We start from the raw sequence: 23076 nt of genomic DNA on the forward strand, positions 1-23076 counted from the left end.
AAGAAATGAATCACAGAGGCCTTTTTATTACAGAAAGCTTAAATTACATTTACCTTGACATTTACCAACGATTATGTGAGTGACGGTGGTGCAGTGCTCAAAGTGAGGGTTCTGTGACAATAAAACTAGTGAGCCCCATTATAATATTTACTCACACGGATGTCCACTGCTGCATGTTACATTCCTTGAGAATAAATGTTCGTAGGTGATCAAACCCTGAGTTTAGTCCATTCCGACACTTCTAAGGTCTCATCAGAACGTGAAACTTGTCCTCACTCTCATTTCCTTACAAACTGTAGTTAATACACTGGAGAGGAGGCGCTTTTTATGCAGCCCATGTGTGTTAATGGGGTAGCAGACAAAATTCAAAACAACCGCCCAGTGCTGAATGCACACGATCAACCAGGAATCAAAGCCAATACTTTCCCACTCCTAGTGCATCGAACTTGTCTTCTGCTGAAACTTCCCAATAAAAACGTTCATCCTCTTGACTTTGGCATACAAAATGTTGCTAAGCATGGGTCAAACTAGAGGGGGGAGGGGTCACAAAAGAGACATTTCCTATTTTTTCCTCATTAGTATTCATTTCTCTTCTATACAGAAATATGGCTGAACAGAATCGCACCAAACTTAGCAGGACAGTAAAATTGTGGTCAAGGCAGTGCCTCTGCTTGCCCCAGTGGAAATCTGTGCAGTGGTTTTCAATTAGTGTTTACATTCTATTCAGTCGGGGCATGAATGCGTTAAATAGCAGAAATATTTTGAGAGTTGGAAGAAAGTCATGGTAGTGTGCTGAAACTATGGTGCTTATTTAGCGCCGTCGCAGCAACATGTTTTTTTAAGCTGTGGCGGCGCTAAAATAACTCCATAAATACAAACTGAGGCTAGAGGCCTCTAGCGTCACTTTTTCCAACCCAGCGCCATTTTTTAACAGAGTCGCATCTGGCTGCGTCACATACCGACAATGATATGCAAAGTAGGCAGTCCCCCTTAAAAATGACAATGGTTTGACGCAGTTATATTTACAACCTTTCTGAAAAATGATGCTCGCTTAGGAAAGTCTCTCTAAATCTGACTAGTGTCAAAATGTTGACGCCTGGTCAGACCAGGCGTTAAAATGACTCTTTGGCAAAGGAACATAAGGAGAACACACCCAACACACTGGCAACCTGGAGGACAACATGGATTATACTCCTACTACAATTTGGGGCACCAAGAAGACCACCTTAACCCCTACCATCACCACCACATCCACCAACACCACCAGAATCACCACCACTCGCACCACAGAAGCAGCACAAGAGAAAGGAGTGCATCTACCACCAGCGGACATCCCTGATTGCCCTTAGGAAGGAAGAGGTCATCACCTTCTACCAGCTGCTTATCCAACTGCTCCACCTCATAGCCCCCAGACCACAGACTATGGTCGACAGGGTGACCAACATACCACCACTTGACCAAGCTTCTGGCTGGGCTACATATGCTTGCATCAGGTTCTTCCCAGACCACTGCAGCACAAGTGGCAGGAGTATCACAGCCATCCCTGTCAGCATTCCTCCTCTCTGTCCTGGATGCCACCATCTGCCTCACATACCCCCATATCCTTGGGCCTAATAATGCAACTGCATCAGGAAAAAAAAGGCTTCTACGCCAGTGCTGGGTTTACCCATGTGTTGTGTGCTATGGACTGCAAACATGTGCAACTCGTCCCTCCTGCTGCAACTGACCACTTATACAAGAACCACAAACATACCCACGGAATGAATGTACAGACCATTGTTGACCATCCTGGGTTGATCCTGAATGTGGTGGCAAAATACCTAGGCAGTGTACATGATGCCTACATCGTCCGGCAGTTCAACATAAACCAGAGATTCCAGGATGGACAATATGGTAATGGCCTGTTTGTAGGTAAGCAGACAGCAAGTACCTAACTGACACAATAAGAAATAGATATGGGGGACACAATACACAGATAACTGTCTGCCTGCACAGATAGGAACTGCAGGATGAGGCCTGTTACACATACACGCACCATGCTCCAGTACACATATGGAATGCAAATCACCCTGATATTCAGGTGAAGACATCTCAAGCCAGTTTTGCACACATTGCATGTTGTAAACACACACAACCATCCTTGGCAGCAAGGAAATCTGTTCAACATATCTGTGTGCAAGGGAGGTGTACCACGTACACCAACATGTTCCCTCTGTGTGTACCACAGGAACATCACAGTAAATCATGTACTTCCAGGGTGTAGAACTGTGTGAATAGGGCCCTAAGTTAGCCGGACAGTGGTCAACATACCACACTTGGATTTGCAGTTGAATTGCCTACTCATGAGGTGTGATGCCCCGTACTCTAGGTTGTATGTATCTACACTCTTACAGTCCCAGCGACCCCCTACAAGCTCCAATAGGTCTGGGGTCCATTCGTGATTCACATTCCACTTTGGGAGTATATGGTTTGTGTTGCCCCTACACCTATGTTCACCTATTGCATCCTATTGTGACTCTACATTGTTTGCACTACTTTTCTTACTATTACTTACCTGTTTTGGGTTTGTGTACCTATGACTTGTGTATATTACTTACCTTCTAACTGAGGGTACTAACTGAGATACTTTTGACATTTAGTCATAAAAATAAAGTACCTTTTTTAGTAACTCTGACTATTGTGTTTTCGTATGATATTGAGTTATATAAGTGGTATAGTAGGAGCTTTACATGTCTCCTAGTTCAGCCTAAGATGCTTTGCCATAGCTACCTTCTATCAGCCTAATCTGCTAGAAACACCTCTATTCTACTAATAAGGGATAACTGGACCTGGCAGAGAGTGTAAGTACCACAAGGTACCCACTATAAGCCAGGCCACCTCCTACAATAAGTACAGGCAGACAGTTTCCATAGATGGTGTTGAGGCTCAGGCCTACAGGGACACAGGTGCCAGTATCACTTTGGTGACTGAAGAGCTAGTGTCTCCTGCACAACACATTATTGGACAACAGTACAAGATTATTGATGTCCATAACTCCACTAAGTTCTTTCCCTTAGCTATAATTCAGTTTAGTTGGGGTGGAGTTACTGGCCCTAAGCAGGTGGTAGTATCACCTAGCTTACCTGTAGACTGTCTCTTAGGTAATGACCTAGAGCAGTGGTTCCCAACCTGTGGTCCGGGGGCCACTGGGGGTCCGCGAAGCCTTCTCAGGGGGTCCGCGACTGCTTAGAAAATTATAATTTTTTAATAAATATTGACAAATTCGGTCCCAAACTTCCAGTAATGACTCAGTGAGGGGTCCCCGGATTCCAATGATGATTCAGTGGGGGTCCCTGGGTTCAATTAATGATAAAGTGGGGGTCCACAGAAGTCAAAAGGTTGGGAACCACTGACCTAGAGGCCTCAGGTTGAGCTGAGGTAGAGTTTAATACCCATGAAGCCATGCTGGGTATGCCTGAGGAATTGCTTCCTCTCATTTCAGCTGAAATGAAAAAGCAAAGGAGAGAAAAAGGCCTGAAAACTCAGGATCGTTCTCCAACAACAGGTAAAAAGGGCATCAAAGTATCCCCTACCCACCCTGCCATTCAGGATGCTATTCCTGTGGTGGGAGAAACCTCTCCTGGGGTGGCACCTGTGCCAAGGGAACCATCAGCTAGCACAGCTGTACTCCCTGAGGTAGAAGTACCTCTCTTTGGGATAACTAATATTGGTGAGAAAAAGGGCACCATTTTAGTTAACATGGAGTATCCCTCCAAACCTCCCAGAGAATCTTTAGTGCAGCAACCCTGCACTGCCTCACAACACTTAGGACAGCATCCCTGCCCTAGTGTGGAGCTTATAGGACAGCATCACTTCCAGGCTCCAACTCAAGAGAAACAGCAACCATGTTTTCTCTTACAGCCATATGGACAAAGTTTTTGCCTAGCTATGGCTTTACTGAGACAGCATCCCTGTCTGGCATTCTCATCATTTGATATAGGTTCAGTGGACAATTCCCACTGCTCTAAACTTAAACATACTAATAGGAACTCTGAGAATATAACTTCACATTGCTGGCTAGCTAAAAAACTTCAAACAGAGTGGTTCACATCCCAACAGGGAAGTGACCATATAGTGGATGATAAAGGAGTAACCAATCTATTACAGAGCTACTCTCCACTTTTCACCACTTAGACAATAAAGACTCAACTGGCCAAGGTTAGCCTTATTGTCCTTTGTTGGGGGGGATTGAACGCCAGTCCGTCCAATACTGAGACCACGGTGAATCAACTATGGGACTAATTAGAGGATTTTGAAGTAGAGTCTCCGTCCCATTCTCCTGTTACTTGGATTTCAGTCCGCTGAATCTCTATTGACAGCAAAAGACATCCTTTGCTACTATCTTGAATGTGAAATACTCGTACTTTAGGAACTATAACGGATTTCCACTGCAGATATCCCGCAAATTGACGACATGTATCCAGAATTTGGCACAAGAAAGTACTAGAATGTCATGAGGAATATCATTCCCTCAATAATTGTTTGTGGTTCGTAATCCCTGAACTGGTGTACACTGGCTTATGCAGAGATGGGCACCATCTGTGCCCATCAAAGCATTTCCAGAGGCTGGGGGAGGCTACTCCTCCCCAGCCCTTCACACCTATTTCCAAAGGGAGAGGGTGTAAAACCCTCTCTCAGAGGAAATCCTTTGTTCTGCCTTCCTGGGACTGGGCTGCCAAGACCCCAGGGGGGCAGAAACCATTATGAGGGGTTGGCAGCAGCAGCAGCTGCAGTGGAAACCCCGGAAAGGCAGTTTGGCAGTACACGGGTTCTGTGCTAGAGACCCGGGGGATCATGGAATTGTCCCTCCAATACAAGAATGGTATTGGGGTGACAATTCCATGATCTTAGACATGTTACATGGTCATGTTCGGAGTTACCATTGTGATGCTACACATAGGTAGTGACCTATGTGTAGTGCACGCGTGTAATGGTGTACCCGCACTCACAAAGTCCGGGGAATTTGCCCTGAACAATGTGGGGGTACCTTGGCTAGTGCCAGAGTGCCCACACTAAGTAACTTGGCACCTAACCTTCACCAAGTGAGGGTTAGACATATAGGTGACTTATAAGTTACTTATGTACAGTGAAAATGGCTGTGAAATAACGTGGACGTTATTTCACTCAGGCTGCAGTGGCAGTCCTGTGTAAGAATTGTCTGAGCTCCCTGTGGGTGGCAAAATAAATGCTGCCGCCCATATGACTCTCTTGGAACCCCAATACCCTGGGTACCTAGGTACCATATAAAAAAGAATTATAAGGGAGTTCCAGTGTGCCAATGAGAATTGGTTAAATTAGTCACTAGCCTGCAGTGACAATTTGAAAGCAAAGAGAGAGCATAAACACTGAGGTTGTGGTTAGCAGAGCCTCAGTGATACAGTTAGGCAACACACAGGGAACACATATAGGCCACAAACGTATGAGCACTGGGGTCCTGAGTATCAGGATCCCAGTGACACATAACAAACACACTGACAACATAGGGTTTTCATTATGAACACTGGGCCCTCGCTAACAGGATCCCAGTGATACAGTAAAAACACCCTGACATATACTCAGAAACAGGCCAAAAGTGGGGGTAACAAGGATAGAAAGAGGCTACCTTCCTACACCGCGTACTTCCCACGCCTCTTTACTCGCGCATGCATTCACCCTTTCACCTCCCTTCCATCCATGCCCTCAATCACTTACTCATTCTCATGTTTGTCACCCAACTCCACAAGCACTCAACAAAGAAGCACTTTCCCTTATAAGCCTGAACCACTGGCTTTGCCAAAGCTTGTTTACATTTGCAAGGGATATTGATGACCCCAGCTCCTTCTCTTCTCCTACTCCCCCTCTCACCAACTCTCATCCCCTTATCCTATTCGGTGACTCTGAGCCTCTCCACATTCTCTGTTCTCATGTTTTGTACAATTCCTTTCTTTTAACATCCGATCCCTTTCTCATGTGTCTGTTTTACTTGCATGTGATGCTCCTTCTGTTTCACTCAAATCATTTCCAGTGAGCCACAGATGTTTAATAGCCAGTCCTGTGCCCTGCTTCATACCTGTTTTTTATTAGGACATATTATTGGTTACAGAAAGAAAACTATCGCCTATATCATAATACCCAATTCAACAGAATCACGAGTGGATTTGTTTGACAAAACATCTCAGTATGGTTAGTGATTTTACAGGTGTGAACAAGCAATAAAGAAGACAACTCACAATTACATGCCATATGCTATTACACGTCAGATTACAATCACATATCAGGTACAATTACATGTCAGGTTACAGTTACTTGTCAGATTCAATTACATGTTAGATACAATTACATGTCAGACTACAATTGCATATCAAGTACAATTACATGTCAGGTTACAGATACATGTCAGATTACAATTACATGCCAGATACAATTACATGCCAGATACAATTACCTGTCAGATACACTCCATCACTGAGAACAGATGACTCAAGATAAAGACAATAGGCTGAGAGATTCATGCACCATTCCCACGCTTCTGAGGTCAGAGTCTAGCATTAGAAATATCTGTCTGCATCAAGATTTGTTCACCTGGCTTTTCCTACCCTGCACTCCGACATTCCAGACCCTGAGTCCCCCACTTTTCTCTGCACTCCAGATGTTCTCAATGTACCATGCCAGGTCCTCAATACTGCACGTTGATTTCTCGGATGTCTGACAGAAGAGGCAAGAGTCTGTAAGAAATGTTCTGCATCCTAAAGATGTCAAATGCACAGCCTGAGACGCCTTTCTTTGGATGAAAGTAATCACTTCACACCTCTGACACTCGGTTTAAAGTGAGCAATAAGAAACGTGCCAGATTATTAATAGCTATGGTTGAAAATAAACTATTTCTGAGGCTTCATTTATAAAACTTGCTGGGGAGAACTAACTTGGATTAGGAATGTGTCAATACCATAACCCAGACATCTTTACTTATACTTTCCTCTTAATCCAATTCTGAACATTCTGAAAGATACCCCTCATGGTACTTTTCTGAGAGCCTGGTGGCGCGTGGCTTGATGGCATTACTTCCTCTCTTTTAGAGACTTTGTCAATCAGCACAGCCCGCTCCCTCATGGCCGTCAGTGACTGCATCCGAGCCAGGTAGCCCGGCTTGGCTTCCTCTTTCTCTGCCTGGATCAGCAGGTCAATATACTCCGGCGTTGAGATCGGCTTGGGCTTCAGGGCGATTTCTTCCAGTCTCTGGAGGCACTTAGACAACTCATCAATGAGCGCCGCAACTATCTCCTCAACGTAAGCAAGCTCCTCATTCAGCTGCTGAAATATCCCTTCAGTCGTCATCACTTCGCCTCGTGCCTTCTCGTAGTTTGTCTTTAACTCTTGGTAAGTTCCTTTTTCAGTCTTACTTACATATTCCCATCTGTATTTCTGATTGAAATGAACACTCCAGACACAGCCCCCCGGACAGATACGGCAGTTCTTATTTTCATCCATTGCCGAACATTCATGCTTCCGACGATCATCAGCAATATGACATGGATAGTGACAGGTCTGGTGACACTTCTGACAATTAGTTATGAAATCGGTTACCACTTCTTGTTTTACCACAGTTTGGGTTATTTCATACTCAAAGTTCTCATTGGCTTTCATCTTATCCCTATTCTGCTCCAAGATTGCCTTTGTTTTCCTGATCTCCTCCTGCTTTGTCAGACCTGCTCTGATCTGGGGCTGCAGACCTTCTACAAAAACCTCTAGCTGCTTGCGCTCCCAAAGAACTTCTTTAGTTAATCGCAAGCTTTTGGTTTCCAGCTTGTTCAGTGATGTAAAAAAGTTCTTCAGGCTGTTGACACCCATCTTCCAAAACATCTTGTCAAAGTTTTCATCCTTCTCTGCGACCTCCGTGGATTCATCGCGTCCATTGTAAGCAAACAAAGCAGAATTGTTGAATTTGAAATGGACAGGGGTACCGCTCACCATCGGACAAGGTATCTCCGCCACTCTAATTGCTTCCAGCACTGGAGGTTTCCGACCATCAGCAAAGGTGACCAGTACGAGTATGTTGTCGGACACATCCTTACCAAAAATAGAGAGGATGGAATCAAATATATATCTCTGTGAAGGAGTGAGACGAGCCAATGAGGACTGGACTACAAAGCATACTGCGTCGAGATGATCAACACCACCGGGTGTAGAAAAGAACTCTCTGATCTGTTCAACAAGGAACCTGTCTCGGTCGATGCCCCTAGTGTCCCCGAATCCTGGTGTGTCTATGATAGTGAGGCTGTGTGGCACCTGGAAACCCTCCTGGTGATTGAGGTGATACGAAGTTATTGAAGAGGTCTGGCTCTCTGCTTGTGATCGAGTGGTCTCCTCATCGATTAGTTTAAATCTGAAATTATCCTCCCACTTAACTCCTAAGATGTAGTTGGTCATCCCGTTGATTAAAGTTGTCTTTCCTGATCCTGTTGCTCCAAGGAGCATGATGACCTTGTCATTCGAACCATGTTTCTGAGGTCCAAACCTGCACATCTGACGATGTCCATCCTTGTCAACCTTCCGTCTGTCAAGCAGAAGTTTGTGAATGGACAGCTTGCTCATTTCCTTCTCAGTCTGAATGCTTTTCTTCAGAAAATCCTTTGCCGAACTGAGCTTGCAATCTGTTGACAGAAAAGTGTACACACTGTTACATATTCTTGTATACAGTTAAATACCCAGCAGATTAATAAATTGTGTGAATGGTCAAAATAATTATTCAGTAAGTGATGTTCTGCATGCCTCTTTTTACATTTATAGATTCATTACTAGATGTTGCATCTATGTTGCTGCATTGGGCTCAATATACAGTTTTGATCAACTAAGTTAAATATAGGGGCACAAATATGCCATCTGAGGGCATAAACCCAATGGACCTAATTCAGGATTTGCAGCTATTTAAATCCACTGAATTTACTGTCAAAAACATGCACCAAGCTGGCTGTATTACCATTGGTTCACTTTGAATTGTGGTAGGATGGCCATTCGAAAGATGGGAAGCATCTGTGGAGTAGTAATTGTTGGACATCCAAATCTTTTGTAGCCCCAAAAAGGTTAAAGTGAGCGCACACATTGGGCAGAGAGCCACAAAACCTGGATATTTTAAGGCAAGCACAATATTAATATACTCAGTTGCAGGAGGGAAGCAATGAAGGACAGGTTTGTAGATTTCAGCAGACTGCTGAGGTCAGTTCAAACTTGGGAGTTCATGGTAATTTATCTATCTATCTATCTATCTATCTATCTATCTATCTATCTATATCTATTTATCTATTTATCTATTTATCTATCTATCTATCTAGCTCTGTCTGTCATCTATCTATCTATCTATCTATCTATCTATCTATCTATCTATCTATCTATCTATCTATCTATCTATCTATGTATCTATCTATCTCTCTCTCTCTGGCTGTCTGGCTATCAGGCGTCTTGATGTGGTTATTGCACAACATGCAGTGGTATAAACATCCATATATAACAAGGAACTGTGAAATACACATTTCATCGTCATAACAACAAACCCCACATTATTACGTAATCCTGCAGCCAAAGGATCACATACATACGTTGACATTACCATTGCCCAAAGGTTTTCAACAATTTGTTCAGAAATGTTAAACAAATCATAAAGATTGTAATGCCAAGCCACACCCATAGTTAGTTGTACTTTGAAGAAATTCTTTTTTTCAAACTAACATCATCAAAATAAACATTTAGGGGAAGATTTATCAACAAGTTGTGCCAGTGCAAAGTCACCAAAAGTGACAACACTTTTTTGCGTTGGAAAGCTCGAGGCAACGCCTAGTACATTTGCACTACCTTGTGTTACTTTGCATCAAGGTGGCGTTCTCTGGGTCGCACAGGGGAGCCGCGCTACCACCCATGGTTTCCGACAAAAAGCATTAACAAATGTAGACAGGGGTTTTTGTCCCGTGAGGCGAGCTTTAACTTGGAGATATGTATTTATTTAGTCAAACATTTCAAACTTTGCATGGGTCGTGCAGTGTAAAGCACACATACCATGTCTGAAAAGTTTAACAGTCTTCACATAGTGCTGCTTTTCCCAGCGTGTAGTTATCTATTTGGGCTTTTAACCACGCCCATCTCAGGCCCATCACGTTCACTCGTTCGTGGGCTTGCCTTTCAAAAATCCTTTGTTATCACTTGCAAATGCTTTACGTTTGTCCCTCCTTGGGGCGGTTTGGTTACCGCCTTGGCCATCGCCCCTGTTACATGGCTGTAGGAAAGTAGCATCTTGCCTGGCATGTTACCCCCATATTTAACTGTATGTATGTTGTTTTAGCCCTTGTGTCACTGGGATCCTGCCAGACAGGACCCCAGTGCTCATAGTATGTGCCCTGTATGTGTTCCCTGTGTGGTGCCTAACTGTATCACTGAGGCTCTGCTAACCAGAACCTCAGTGTTTATGCTCTCTCTGGTTTCTAAATTTGTCACTGCAGGCTAGTGACTAAATTTATCAATTCTCATTGGCACACTGGTACACCCATATAATTCCCTTGTATATGGTACCTAGGTACCCAGGGTATTGGGGTTTCAGGAGATCCCTATGGGCTGCAGCATTTCTTTTGCCACCCATAGGGAGCTCTGAGAATTCTTACACAGGCCTGCCACTGCAGCCTGACTGAAATAACTTCCACGTTATTTCACAGCCATTTTTCACTGCACATAAGTAACTTATAAGTCACCTATATGTCTAACCTTCACCTGGTGAAGGTTGGGTGCCAAGTTACTTAGTGTGTGGGCACCCTGGCACTAGCCAAGGTGCCCCCACATTGTTCAGGGCAAATTCCCCAGACTTTGTGAGTGCGGGGACACCATTACATGTGTGCACTATACATAGGTCACTACCCATGTATAGCGTCACAATGGTAACTCCGAACATGGCCATGTAACATGTCTAAGATCTTCGAATTGTCACCCCAATACCACAATTCCATGATCCCCTGGGTCTCTAGCACAGAACCCGGGTGCTGCCAAACTGCCTTCCCGGGGTTGCCACTGCAGCTGCTGCTGCTGCCAACCCCTCAGACAAGATTCTGCCCTCCTGGTGTCCAGGCAGCCCTGGCCCAGGAAGGCAGAACAAAGGATTTCCTCAGAGAGAGGGTGTTACACCCACTCCCTTTGGAAATAGGTGTGAAGGGCTGGGGAGGAGTAGCCTCCCCCAGCCTCTGGAAATGCTTTGATGGGGACAGATGGTGCCCATCTCTGCATAAGCCAGTCTACACAGGTTCAGGTATCCCCCAGCCTTGCTCTGGCGCGAAACTGGACAAAGGAAAGGGGAGTGACCACTCTCTTGACCAGTACCTCCCAGGGGAGGTGCCCAGAGCTCCTCCAATGTGTCCCAGACCTCTGCCATCTTGGAAACAGATGTGTTGGGGGCACACTGGACTGCTTTGAGTGGCCAGTGCCAGCAGCTGACGTCAGAGACACCCTCTGATAGGCTCTTACCTTTCTTAGTAGCCAATCCTCCTTTCTTGGTAGCCAAACCTCCTTTTCTGGCTATTTAGGGTCTCTCCTCTGGGGAATTCTTCAGATAACGAATGCAAGAGCTCACCAGAGTTCCTCTGCACTTCGCTCTTTGACTTCTGCCAAGGATCGACCGCTGACTGCTCCAGGACGCCTGCAAAACCACAACAAAGTAGCAAGACGACTACCAGCAACATTGTAGCGCCTAATCCTGCTGGCTTTCTCGCCTGCTTCCTGGTGGTGCATTGCTCTGAGGGCTGTCGCAGGCACCAAACTTCTGCATCACCGGTCCTCTGGGTCCCCTCTCATCCTGACGAGCGTAGTCCCTGGAACACAGGAGCTGGGTCCAAGTGTCTCCCACAGTCCAGTGGCCCTTCAGTCCAAGTTTGGTGGAGGTAAGTCCTTGCCTCCCCACGCCAGACGGCAATCCTGTGTACTGCATGATCTGCAGCTGCTCCGGCTCCTGTGCACTTTTCCAAGGATTCATTTGTGCACAGTCTAGCCTTGGTCCCCAGCAGTCCGTCCTGCATTGCCCAACTCGCTGAGTTGGACTCCGACGTCGTGGGACCCTCCTTTGTGACTCTGAGTTGACTGTTGTCCTCAGATCTTCCAAGTGCCTGTTCCCGGTACTTCTGTGGGTGCTGCCTGCTTCTGCAGGGGCTCTATGAGTTGCTGAGTACCCCCTCTGTCTCCTCCTTCAAGTGGCGATATCCTGGTCCTTCCTGGGCCCCAGCAGCACTCAAAATACTCAACCGTGACTGTTGCATCTAGCAAGGCTTGTTTGCAATATTTCTGCGTGAGAACACTTCTGCAACCTCCAGCACGCCGTGTTACATCTTCTCACCAAAGGGGAAGTTCTTGGCGCCTTTCGTTGTTGCAAAATCTTTGGCTTCTTCCACCCGGAGGCAGCCCTTTTGCACCTTCATCTGGGGTTTAGTGGGCTCCTGCCCCCCCTGGACCCTTGCGTGACTCTTGGACTTGGTCCCCTTCCTTTAAAGGTCCTCAAGTCCAGGAATCCGTATTTAGTGTTTTGCTGGTGCTTGTGGTTCTTCCAGAATCCCCTATCACGACTATTCTGTCTTTCTGGGGTAGTAGGGTAACTTTACTCCTACTTTTCAGGGTCTTGGGGTGGGGTATCTTGGACACCCTTAGCTGTTTTCTTACAGTCCCAGCGACCCTCTACAATCTACCATAGGCCTGGGGTCCATTTGTGATTTGCATTCCACTTTTGGAGTATATGGTTTGTGTTGCCCCTAGGCCTATTTCTACCTATTGCATTCTAATGTGAGTCTACATTGTTTGCACTACTTTTCTTACTGTTATTTTTCTGTTTTGGGTTTGTGTACATATAACTTGTGTATATTACTTACCTTCTACCTGAGGGTACTCACTGAGATACTTTTGGCATATTGTCATAAAAATAAAGTACCTTTATTTTTAGTAACTCTGAGTATTGTGTTTTCTTATGATATTGTGCATATGATACAAGTGGTATAGTAGGAGCTTTGCATGTCTCCTAGTTCAGCCTAAGCTGCTCTGCTATAGCTACCTCTATCAGTCTAAGCTGCTAGAAACACCTCTATTCTACTAATAAGGGATAACTGAACCTGGCACAAGGTGTAAGTACCTTTGGTACCCACTATAAGCCAGTCTCCTACAATGGCTAATTGCACTTTTACAGATAGGTTTGGTGCGAGCGAACTTCTTTTACCTTTTGTCTGTCCGCTCGCTTATTTGAAACTGTTTTACTTTTCATTTTCAATTTGCGTGGCAATAAAAGTCCAGTCTAACTCGAGCAAATGCCAGACCCATTACAAATGCTTTTTTTTGTCTTTCAAAGTTTACAGCGTTTGATTCCACCAGACAGCAAATGCTTTTCATTTTAAACTTACTTCCTCCTCCCTGCCTTCAGTGTTGACACGCACTGGGCCTCCTCCCGCCTCCTCGTGGTTTGTGGCAGCCCCCAGTTTCTTGTAAATATGCCCCTTTGTTTTTCATGGTTTTGGCTAACTTTGCATTTCATCTGCTGCCTCATTGGCAATACTGGACCATATTATGCAGTTACCCATTACATATCCTCTATATTTTGCATGCTTGGCTGCTTTCATAGCACAGGATGCAGCGGTGTTAAAAATAATATAAATGTTCTCAGGGAATAGTAAACTATTTCACGGTTCATGTGAAGTACAAACTTCATTATCTTAGGAGTTATGTGGCAAGGTTATGTAATTTATGTGGCAGGGTTTCTAAACTATGCAGCAAAAATGGTAAATAATGCAGAACATTCTCTGACATTAATATTGTCATCCATTTGTGCAAGATACACGATTTTTGTGAAATCTGCAAAGTATGCAAGTTTAGAGACAAATGTCATAAATCCATAAATTCATGGTAATGGCGACTAATCCAGAGATTCAGTGGGTCACGTTCACTTACAGTTCTGCTCACATATGCAGGCCGGTTGTTACTTGAATTAAAAATGTTGTTATGCAAGAAATGAATCACAGAGGCCTTTTTATTACAGAAAGCTTAAATTACATTTACCTTGACATTTCCCAACGATTATGTGAGTGACGGTGGTGCAGTCCTCAAAGTGAGGGTTCTGTGACAATAAAACTAGTGAGCCCCATAATAATATATACTCACACGGATGTCCACTGCTGCATGTTACATGTGTATACGTACTGATTCCTTGAGAATAAATGTTCTTAGGTGATCAAACATTGAGTTTAGCCCATTCCGACACTTTTAAGGTCTCATCAGGACGTGAAACTTGCCCTCACTCTCATTTCCTCACAAACTGTAGTTAATACACTGGAGAGGAGGCGCTTTTTATGCAGCCCATGTGTGTTAATGGGGTAGCAGACAAAATTCAAAACAACCACCCAGTGCTGAATGCACACGATCAACCAGGAATCGAAGCCAATACTTTCCACTCCTAGTGCATCGAACTTGTCTTCTGCTGAAACTTCCCAATAAAAAAGTTAATCCGCTTGATTTTGGCATACAACATTTTGTTAGGCGTGGATTAAAAAAAGAGGGGGGAGGGGTCACAAAAGTGACATTTCCTATTTCTAATTCATTAGTATTAATTTCTCTTCTGAACAGAATCGCACCAAACTTAGCAGGACAGTAGAATTGTACTCAAGGCAGTGCCTCTGCTTGCCCCGGTGGAAATCTGTGCAGCGGTTTTCAATTAGTGCTTACATTCTATTCAGTCTGGGCATGAATGCGTTAAATAGCAGAAATATTTTGGCAGTGGGAAGAAAGTCATTGTAGTGTGCTGAGACGATGGGGCTTATTTGGCGCCTCCGCAGCAACATTTATTTTGAAGCTGTGGCGGCGCTAAAATAACTCCATAAATACAAACTGAGGCTAGAGGCCTCTAGCGTCACTTTTTCCACCCCAGCGTCATTTTTAGGGTCGAGCCTGCGTTGCAAGCGCTCGCGCATGCGTATCGCAGCGAGACGCTTTAGTATTTAGAAAAGGGCTCGGAGCCCTGTCGACTTCACGTCAGTGTTTTTTATTGGTTCGTGGGCTTGCATAATAAAATCTGCTTGCTTTCGTTAGTCGAAGGCACGCATAAGTCATGCCTTTTCCGGTAGCTAGCCCTCCTCGAGCGCAGCGACCAAGTACAGAAAACATGCGAGGCTCACTGTTTTTCATCGGGCTCGTGGACCTCTTTTTCTCTAATTTACGAGTGCGATCTCGCTTGGCAGAAGTCGAGCGCTTTACATAGTTAATTTCACTTTTTTCGGGTTATGTACATAAATACACTTTTGCCCGATAGGTGAAAAGTCGGGTCAGGAGTTTACAACGCGATCAGCTCTAACATGAGCAAACGCGAGACCCGTTGCATTGTAAATGCTTGTTTAACAGTGCATCTGGCTGCGTCAGATACTGACACTCATATGCAAGGTACGCATTCCCCCTTAAAAAATTACGCTGGTTTGAGGCAGCCATATTTACAACCTTTCCGAAAAATGACGCTCACTTAGGAAAAGTCTCTCTAGGTCTATTAGTGTCAAAATGTTAATGCCTGGTCAGACCAGGCATTAAAATGACTCTTTGGCACAGGTACATAAGGATAACACACCCAACACACTAGCAACCTGGAGAACAACATGGATTTACTCCTACTACAATTTGGGGCACCAAGAAGACCACCTCAACCCCTACAATCACCACCACATCCACCAAAACCCCCAGATTCACCACCACTCGCACCACAGAGGCAGCACAAGAGAAAGGAGTGCATCTACCACCAGCGGACATCCCTGATTGCCCTTAGGAAGGAAGAGGTCATCACCTTCTACCAGCTGTTTATCCAACTGCTCCACCTCATAGCCCCCAGACCAAAGACTATGGTCGACAATGTGACCAACATACCACTACTGACCAGGTATCAGGCTGTGCCACTGTAAGGAAATGCATTCCTTGGCATGGTTATCCCCTTACTTTTTGCCTTTTGTTGATGCCAGTTATGATTGAAAGTGTGCTGGGACCCTGCTAACCAGACCCCAGCACCAATGTTCTTCCCACAATTGGCACGGCCCTGGCACACAGATAAGTCCCTTGTAAATAGTTCCCCTGATACCAAGGGCCCTGTTGCCAGGGAAGGTCTCTAAGGGCTGCAGCATGTCTTATGCCATCCTGGGGACCCCTCACTCAGCACATGCACACTGCCTCCCAGCTTGTGTGTGCTGGTGTACACTGAAGGGTGGTCACATGAAACACACATGGGACATCAGCTGTGTCATGACTCACACATCACGGACTAGGTGCCTCATTTAGAAGGCCCTAGTGGCACAATGCGCCACCGGAGCAACATTTTTGTGACGCTCCAATGGCACAGTGCACCAGTCCATATTTACAAGGTGAAGCAAAGCCACCTTGCATGTCTTTTGATGGCCTTGTAAATCTGGACACCTTTCACACATAACAACGCACGAAAGGGGCGTTCCATGGGTGTTGATTGGGGTGTACCCTTGTAACACCCATGGAAGCCAAAGGTATTTGATGCATTCCCAGATTTACATGTCTAGTAGTGCAGAAAAAACTTACACCTCCTCAGGGGTGGCGCAAGAGTGACTCAACTGGGAGAAATATTTTTATTTCTCCTCATATTATCCTCTTCCTATGTGTGTTGCATTCTGCAGCACACATAGAAAGAGGGAAACACCTCTTGTGATGGTTTTTGTGCAGGAAGGTGCCCCCTCCTGCACAAAAACAGTAATCCCCACAATGCAGGCAGCCTTGCACACGTCTGTACCTGAATTAATTTTTTTATGGTTTGAGGATGGAGAAAACATATACGTTTGTTGTCTTTGACCAGGGAGCAACATCATCTGATGCCTGTTAAACAAGGGTAGAAGGATGTCTAACTACTGTTGTATGTTGCATAGTCATGTATATTTGATGACAAGAGTGCAGCAGGAGTTTTGGTAGTCATGACTGAGTGTGCTCTGTGAGTCACATTGGTGCAGAGTGCCACCACACTCAGCTGGCCTTGAACCAGTAAACTTCGCACTTGTATAGTGCACTACTGTAGGGGGCTGGACTGGCTTGTAGTGGGTACTTACACCTTGCACCAGGCCCAGGTATCCCTTATTAGTGTAGAGGGGTGTCTAGCAGCATAGGCTGATAGAAAAGGTAGCTTAGCAGAGCAGCTTAGGCTGAACTAGGAGACGAGTGAAGCTCCTACAGTACCACTAGTATCGCTTGCACAATATCATAAGAAAACACAATACACAGATATACTAAAAATAAAGGTACTTTATTTTTATGACAATATGCCAAAAGTATCTCAGTGAGTACCCTCAGTACGAGGATAGAAAATATACACAAGATATATGTACACAATACCAAAATATGCAGTAATAGCAATAGAAAACAGTGCAAACAATGTATAGTCACAATAGAATGCAATGGGGGCACATAGGGATAGGGGCAACACAAACCATATACTCTAGATGTGGAATGCGAACCACGAATGGACCCCAAACCTATGTGACCTTGTAGAGGGTCGCTGGGACTGTAAGGAAACAGTGAGGGTTAGAAAAATAGCCCGCCCCAAGACCCTGAAAAGTGGGTGCAAAGTGCACCTAAGTTCCCCAAAGAGCACAGAAGTCGTGATATGGGAATTCTGCAGGAAAGACAAACACCAGCAATGCAACAACAATGGATTTCCAGACGAGAGTACCCGTGGAACAAGGGGACCAAGTCCAAAAGTCACAATCAAGTCGGGAGTGGGCAGATGCCCAGGAAATGCCAGCTGTGGGTGCAAAGAAGCTGCCACCGGATGGTAGAAGCTATGGATTCTGCAAGAACGACAAGGGCTAGAAACTTCCCCTTTTGAGGACGGATGTCCCACGCCGTGAAGAGTCGTGCAGAAGTGTTTTCCCGCAGAAAGACTGCAAACAAGCCTTGCTAGCTGCAAAGCTCGCAGTTAGGGTTTTTGGATGCTGCTGTGGCCCAGGAGGGACTAGGATGTCACCAATTGTGTGAGGAGACAGAGGGGCCGTCCAGCAAGAAAAAGAGCCCACTCAGAAGCAAGCAGCACCCGTAGAAGTGCCGGAACAGGCACTACGAAGTGGAGTGAACCGGAGCTCACCCGAAGTTGCACAAGAGGGTCCCACGACGCCGGAGGACAACTCAGGAGGTTGTGCAATGCAGGTTAGAGTGCCGGGGACCCAGGCTTGGCTGTGCACAAAGGAAATCCTCGAAGAGTGCACAGGAGCCGGAGTAGCTGCAAAACACGTGGTCCCCAGCAATGCAGTCTAGCGTGGGGAGGCAAGGACTTACCTCCACCAAACTTGGACTGAAGAGTCACTGGACTGCGGGAGTCACTTGGACAGAGTTGCTGAGTTCAAGGGACCACGCTCGTCGTGCTGAGAGGAGACCCAGAGGACCGGTGATGCAGTTCTTTGGTGCCTGCGGTTGCAGGGGGAAGATTCCGTCGACCCACGGGAGATTTCTTCGGAGCTTCTAGTGCAGAGAGGAGGCAGACTACCCCCACAGCATGCACCACCAGGAAAACAGTCGAGAAGGCGGCAGGATCAGCGTTACAAGGTCGCAGTAGTCGTCTTAGCTACTTTGTTGCAGTTTTGCAGGCTTCCAGCGCGGTCAGCAGTCGATTCCTTGGCAGAAGGTGAAGAGAGAGATGCAGAGGAACTCTGATGAGCTCTTTCATTCGTTATCTAAGGAATTCCCCAAAGCAGAGACCCTAAATAGCCAGAAAAGGAGGTTTGGCTACCTAGGAGAGAGGCTAGGCTAGCAACACCTGAAGGAGCCTATCAGAAGGAGTCTCTGACGTCACCTGCTGGCACTGGCCACTCAGAGCAGTCCAGTGTGCCAGCAGCACCTCTGTTTCCAAGATGGCAGAGGTCTGGAGCACACTGGAGGAGCTCTGGGCACCTCCCAGGGGAGGTGCAGGTCAGGGAAGTGGTCACTCCCCTTTCCTTTGTCCAGTTTCGCGCCAGAGCAGGGCTGAGGGATCCCTGAACTGGTGCAGACTGGCTTATGCAGAGATGGGCACCATCTGTGCCCATCAAAACATTTCCAGAGGCTGGGGGAGGCTACTCCTCCCCAGCCCTGACACCTTTTTCCAAAGGGAGAGGGTGTAACACCCTCTCTCTGAGGAAGTCCTTTGTTCTGCCTTCCTGGGCCAGGCCTGGCTGGACCCCAGGAGGGCAGAAACCTGTCTGAGGGGTTGGCAGAGGCAGCAGCTGCAGTGAAACCCCGGGAAAGGTAGTTTGGCAGTACCCGGGTCTGAGCTAGAGACTCAGGGGATCATGGAATTGTCTCCCCAATGCCAGAAAGGCATTGGGGTAACAATTCCATGATCCTAGACATGTTACATGGCCATGTTCGGAGTTACCATTGTGACGCTATACATATGTCGTGACATATGTATAGTGCACACGTGTTATGGTGTCCCCGCACTCACAAAGTCCGGGGAATTTGACCTGAACAATGTGGGAGCACCTTGGCTAGTGCCAGGGTGCCCACACACTAAGTAACTTAGCACCCAACCTTTACCAGGTAAAGGTTAGACATATAGGTGACTTATAAGTTACTTAAGTGCAGTGGTAAATGGCTGTGAAATAACGTGGACGTTATTTCACTCAGGCTGCACTGGCAGGCCTGTGTAAGAATTGTCAGATCTCCCTATGGGTGGCACAAGAAATGCTGCAGCCCATAGGGATCTCCTGGAACCCCAATACCCTGGGTACCTCAGTACCATATAATAGGGAATTATAAGGGTGTTCCAGTATGCCAATGTAAATTGGTGAAATTGGTCACTAGCCTGTTAGTGACAATTTGGAAAGAAATGAGAGAGCATAACCACTGAGGTTCTGAATAGCAGAGCCTCAGTGAGACAGTTAGTCACAACACAGGTAACACATACAGGGCACACTTATGAGCACTGGGGCCCTGGCTCGCAGGGTCCCTGTGACACATACAACTAAAACAACATATATACAGTGAAATATGGGGGTAACATGCCAGGCAAGATGGTACTTTCCTACACAACCCCCCCCCCCAAACGAAGGACAATAAGACTAGCCATGACCTGATGAGTCTTCATTGTCTAAGTGGAAATATCTGGAGAGTCCATCTGCATTGCAGTGGGTACTCCCAGGTCTATGTTCCACTGTATAGTCCATTCCCTGTAGGGATATGGACCACCTCAACAATTTAGGGTTTTCACCTTTCATTTGTTTTAGCCAAAGCAGAGGTTTGTGGTCTGTCTGAACAATGAAGTGAGTGCCAAACAGGTATGGCCTCAACTTCTTCAGTGCCCAGACCAAAGCAAAGGCCTCCCTCTCTATGGCAGACCAACGCTTTTCTCTAGGGGTCAACCTCCTGCTGATAAAAGCAACAGGTTGATCCTGGCCCTCAGAATTAAGTTGTGATAAGACTGCCCCTACCCCTAATTCAGATGCATCAGTTTGGACAATTAATTTTTTGGAGTAACAGGGGCTTTTCAGGACAGGTGCAGAGCACATGGCCTGCTTTAACTCCTGAAAAGCTTTCTGACAGATAGCTGTCCACAATACCTTTTTAGGCATTTTCTTAGATGTGAGGTCATTAAGAGGGGCTGCAATGGAGCCATAGTTCTTTATGAACCTCCTGTAATACCCAGTGAGGCCTAAGAAGGCTCTCACCTGGGTCTGAGTTGTAGGGGGAACCCAATCTATAATAGTTTGGATTTTCCCCTGAAGTGGTGCAATCTGTTCTCCACCTACCAAGTGTCCCAGATAAAACACTTTCCCCTGCCAGATCTGGCACTTTGAAGCCTTGATAGTGAGGCTTGCTTTTTGCAGGGCCTCCAAAACTTTCCATAGGTGGACCAGGTGATCATCCCAACTGGAGCTAAAGGCAGCTTTATCGTCTAGATATACTGCACTAAAAGCTTCCAGCCCATGCAGGACTGTATTCACCAACCTTTGAAAAGTGGCAGGTGCATTTTTCAATCCAATAGGCATTACTGTGAATTGGTAATGGCCTCCAATGGTTGAAAATGCAGTTTTTGCTTTTACATCTTCTGATAATTTGATCTGTCAATACCTTGCAGTCAAATCAAAAGTGCTTAGATACTTGTCAGATGCCAGTGTATCTATGAGCTCATCTGCCCTGGGTATAGGGTGAGCATCAGTTTTGGTTACCTGGTTGAGACCTCTGTAGTCTACACAAAACCGCATTTCCTTCTTTCCATCCTTGGAATGAGGTTTTGGTACAAGTACCACAGGAGAGGCCCATGGACTTTCAGAGTGCTCAACCACTCCCAGTTCAAGCATTTTCTGCACCTCTTGCTTTATGCAGTCTCTGACATGGTCAGGCTGCCTATAGATCTTACTTTTGACAGGCAAGCTGTCTCCAGTATCTATAGTGTGCTCACACCAAGAAGTGGTGCCTGGCACAGCAGAGAAGAGTTCAGAAAACTGACCCAGGAGATTTATGCAGTGGTCTTTCTGCTCAGCAGTAAGACAATCTGCCAGTACTACACCTTCCACTAGAGCATCTTGTTCTGTGGAAGAGAAGAGATCAGGCAGAGGGTCACTCTCTTCTTCCTGTCCCTCATCTGTTGCCATGAGCAGGGTGAGATCAGCCCTGTCATAGTAGGGTTTCAGGCGATTGACATGGAGCACCCTAAGGGGACTCCTGGCAGTGCCTAAGTCAACTAAGTAGGTGACTTCACCCTTTTTCTCAACAATAATGTGGGGTCCACTCCATTTGTCTTGGAGTGCTCTTGGGGCCACAGGCTCCAAGACCCACACTTTCTGCCCTGGTTGGTACTGAACCAAAACAGCCTTCTGGTCATGCCATTGCTTCTGGAGCTCTTGGCTGGCCTGAATGTTTTTACTGGCCTTTTTCATGTACTCAGCCATCCTAGATAGTCCACTATGTCTTGCGTTGGACCTTTTAAAGGTTGTTCCCAACCCTCCTTCACAAGTGTTAGGGGACCTCTCACAGGGTGTCCAAATAGGAGTTCAAAGGGGCTGAAGCCCACTCCTTTTTGGGGTACCTCCCTGTAAGCAAAAAGGAGGCAAGGTAACAGGACATCCCATCTCCTGCGGAGTTTGTCAGGGAGTCCCATTATCATTCCTTTGAGAGTTTTATTAAACCTCTCAACCAGTCCATTTGTTTGTGGATGATAGGGTGTGGTGAACTTGTATGTCACACCACATTCCTTCCACATGGCCTTTAAGTAAGCAGACATGAAATTGCTTCCCCTGTCTGATACCACCTCTTTTGGGAAGCCCACCCTGGAAAAGATTCCCAGGAGGGCCTTTGCCACTGCAGGAGCTGTAGTGGTCCTTAGAGGAATTGCTTCAGGATATCTGGTGGCATGGTCCACTACCACCAAGATTAACCTATTGCCTGAAGCAGTAGGAGAGTCAAGGGGGCCAACTATGTCAACCCCTACCCTTTCAAAGGGAACCCCAACCACAGGCAGTGGAATATGGGGTGCCTTTGGAGTGCCACCTGTCTTGCCACTGGCTTGACAGGTTTCACAGGACTTACAAAAGTCTTTTGTGTCCTCTGACATCCTAGGCCAGTGAAACAGGGGGGCAAGCCTTTCCCATGTTTTAATCTGACCCAAATGTCTAGCCAAGGGAATGTCATGTGTCAGAGTTAGGAGGAACTCTCTGTACTGCAGGGGAATGACCAATCTCCTGGCAGCTCCAGGTTTTGGATCCCTTGCTTCAGTGTACAAAAGGTTGTCCTCCCAGTAAACTCTGTGAGAGTCACTGACATCCCCATTTGCTTGTTTGACATCTTGCTGCCTTAGACCCTCTAGTGTGGGACAGGTATGCTGTGCCACACTCAGCTCCTCCCTGGCAGGCCCCCCTTCACCCAAAAGCTCAGCAGTGTCTGCTTCCAGCTCCTCTGGTGTAGGTTCTGCACAGGGTGGAAATTCATCTTCCTCAGAAGTTGAATCCACTGTAGAGGGAGGGATAGTAGGTAGTGTTTTACCTTTACTAACCCTAGCTTTAGGGAGCACTTGGTCCATTCTTCCAGGATCCAAGTCACCCT

At 46.1% G+C, this 23076-nt stretch overlaps 1 protein-coding gene across 1 annotated transcript in view; it reads right to left on the minus strand.

Annotated features, from left to right (window-relative positions):
- Nucleotides 1–6054: 6054 nt before the first annotated feature.
- LOC138255715 (uncharacterized) overlaps nucleotides 6055–23076 on the minus strand; it is a 359027-nt gene continuing 342005 nt past the window's right edge. Inside the window, exon 12 of the mRNA XM_069205843.1 lies at nucleotides 6055–8669. Coding sequence (XP_069061944.1) covers nucleotides 6985–8669 — 1685 coding nt within the window. The 3' untranslated portion in view covers nucleotides 6055–6984. The remainder of the gene's footprint in view (nucleotides 8670–23076) is intronic.

The sequence above is a fragment of the Pleurodeles waltl genome, chromosome 1_1 (genome assembly GCF_031143425.1).
Source record: "Pleurodeles waltl isolate 20211129_DDA chromosome 1_1, aPleWal1.hap1.20221129, whole genome shotgun sequence".
NCBI lineage: Eukaryota > Metazoa > Chordata > Amphibia > Caudata > Salamandridae > Pleurodeles > Pleurodeles waltl.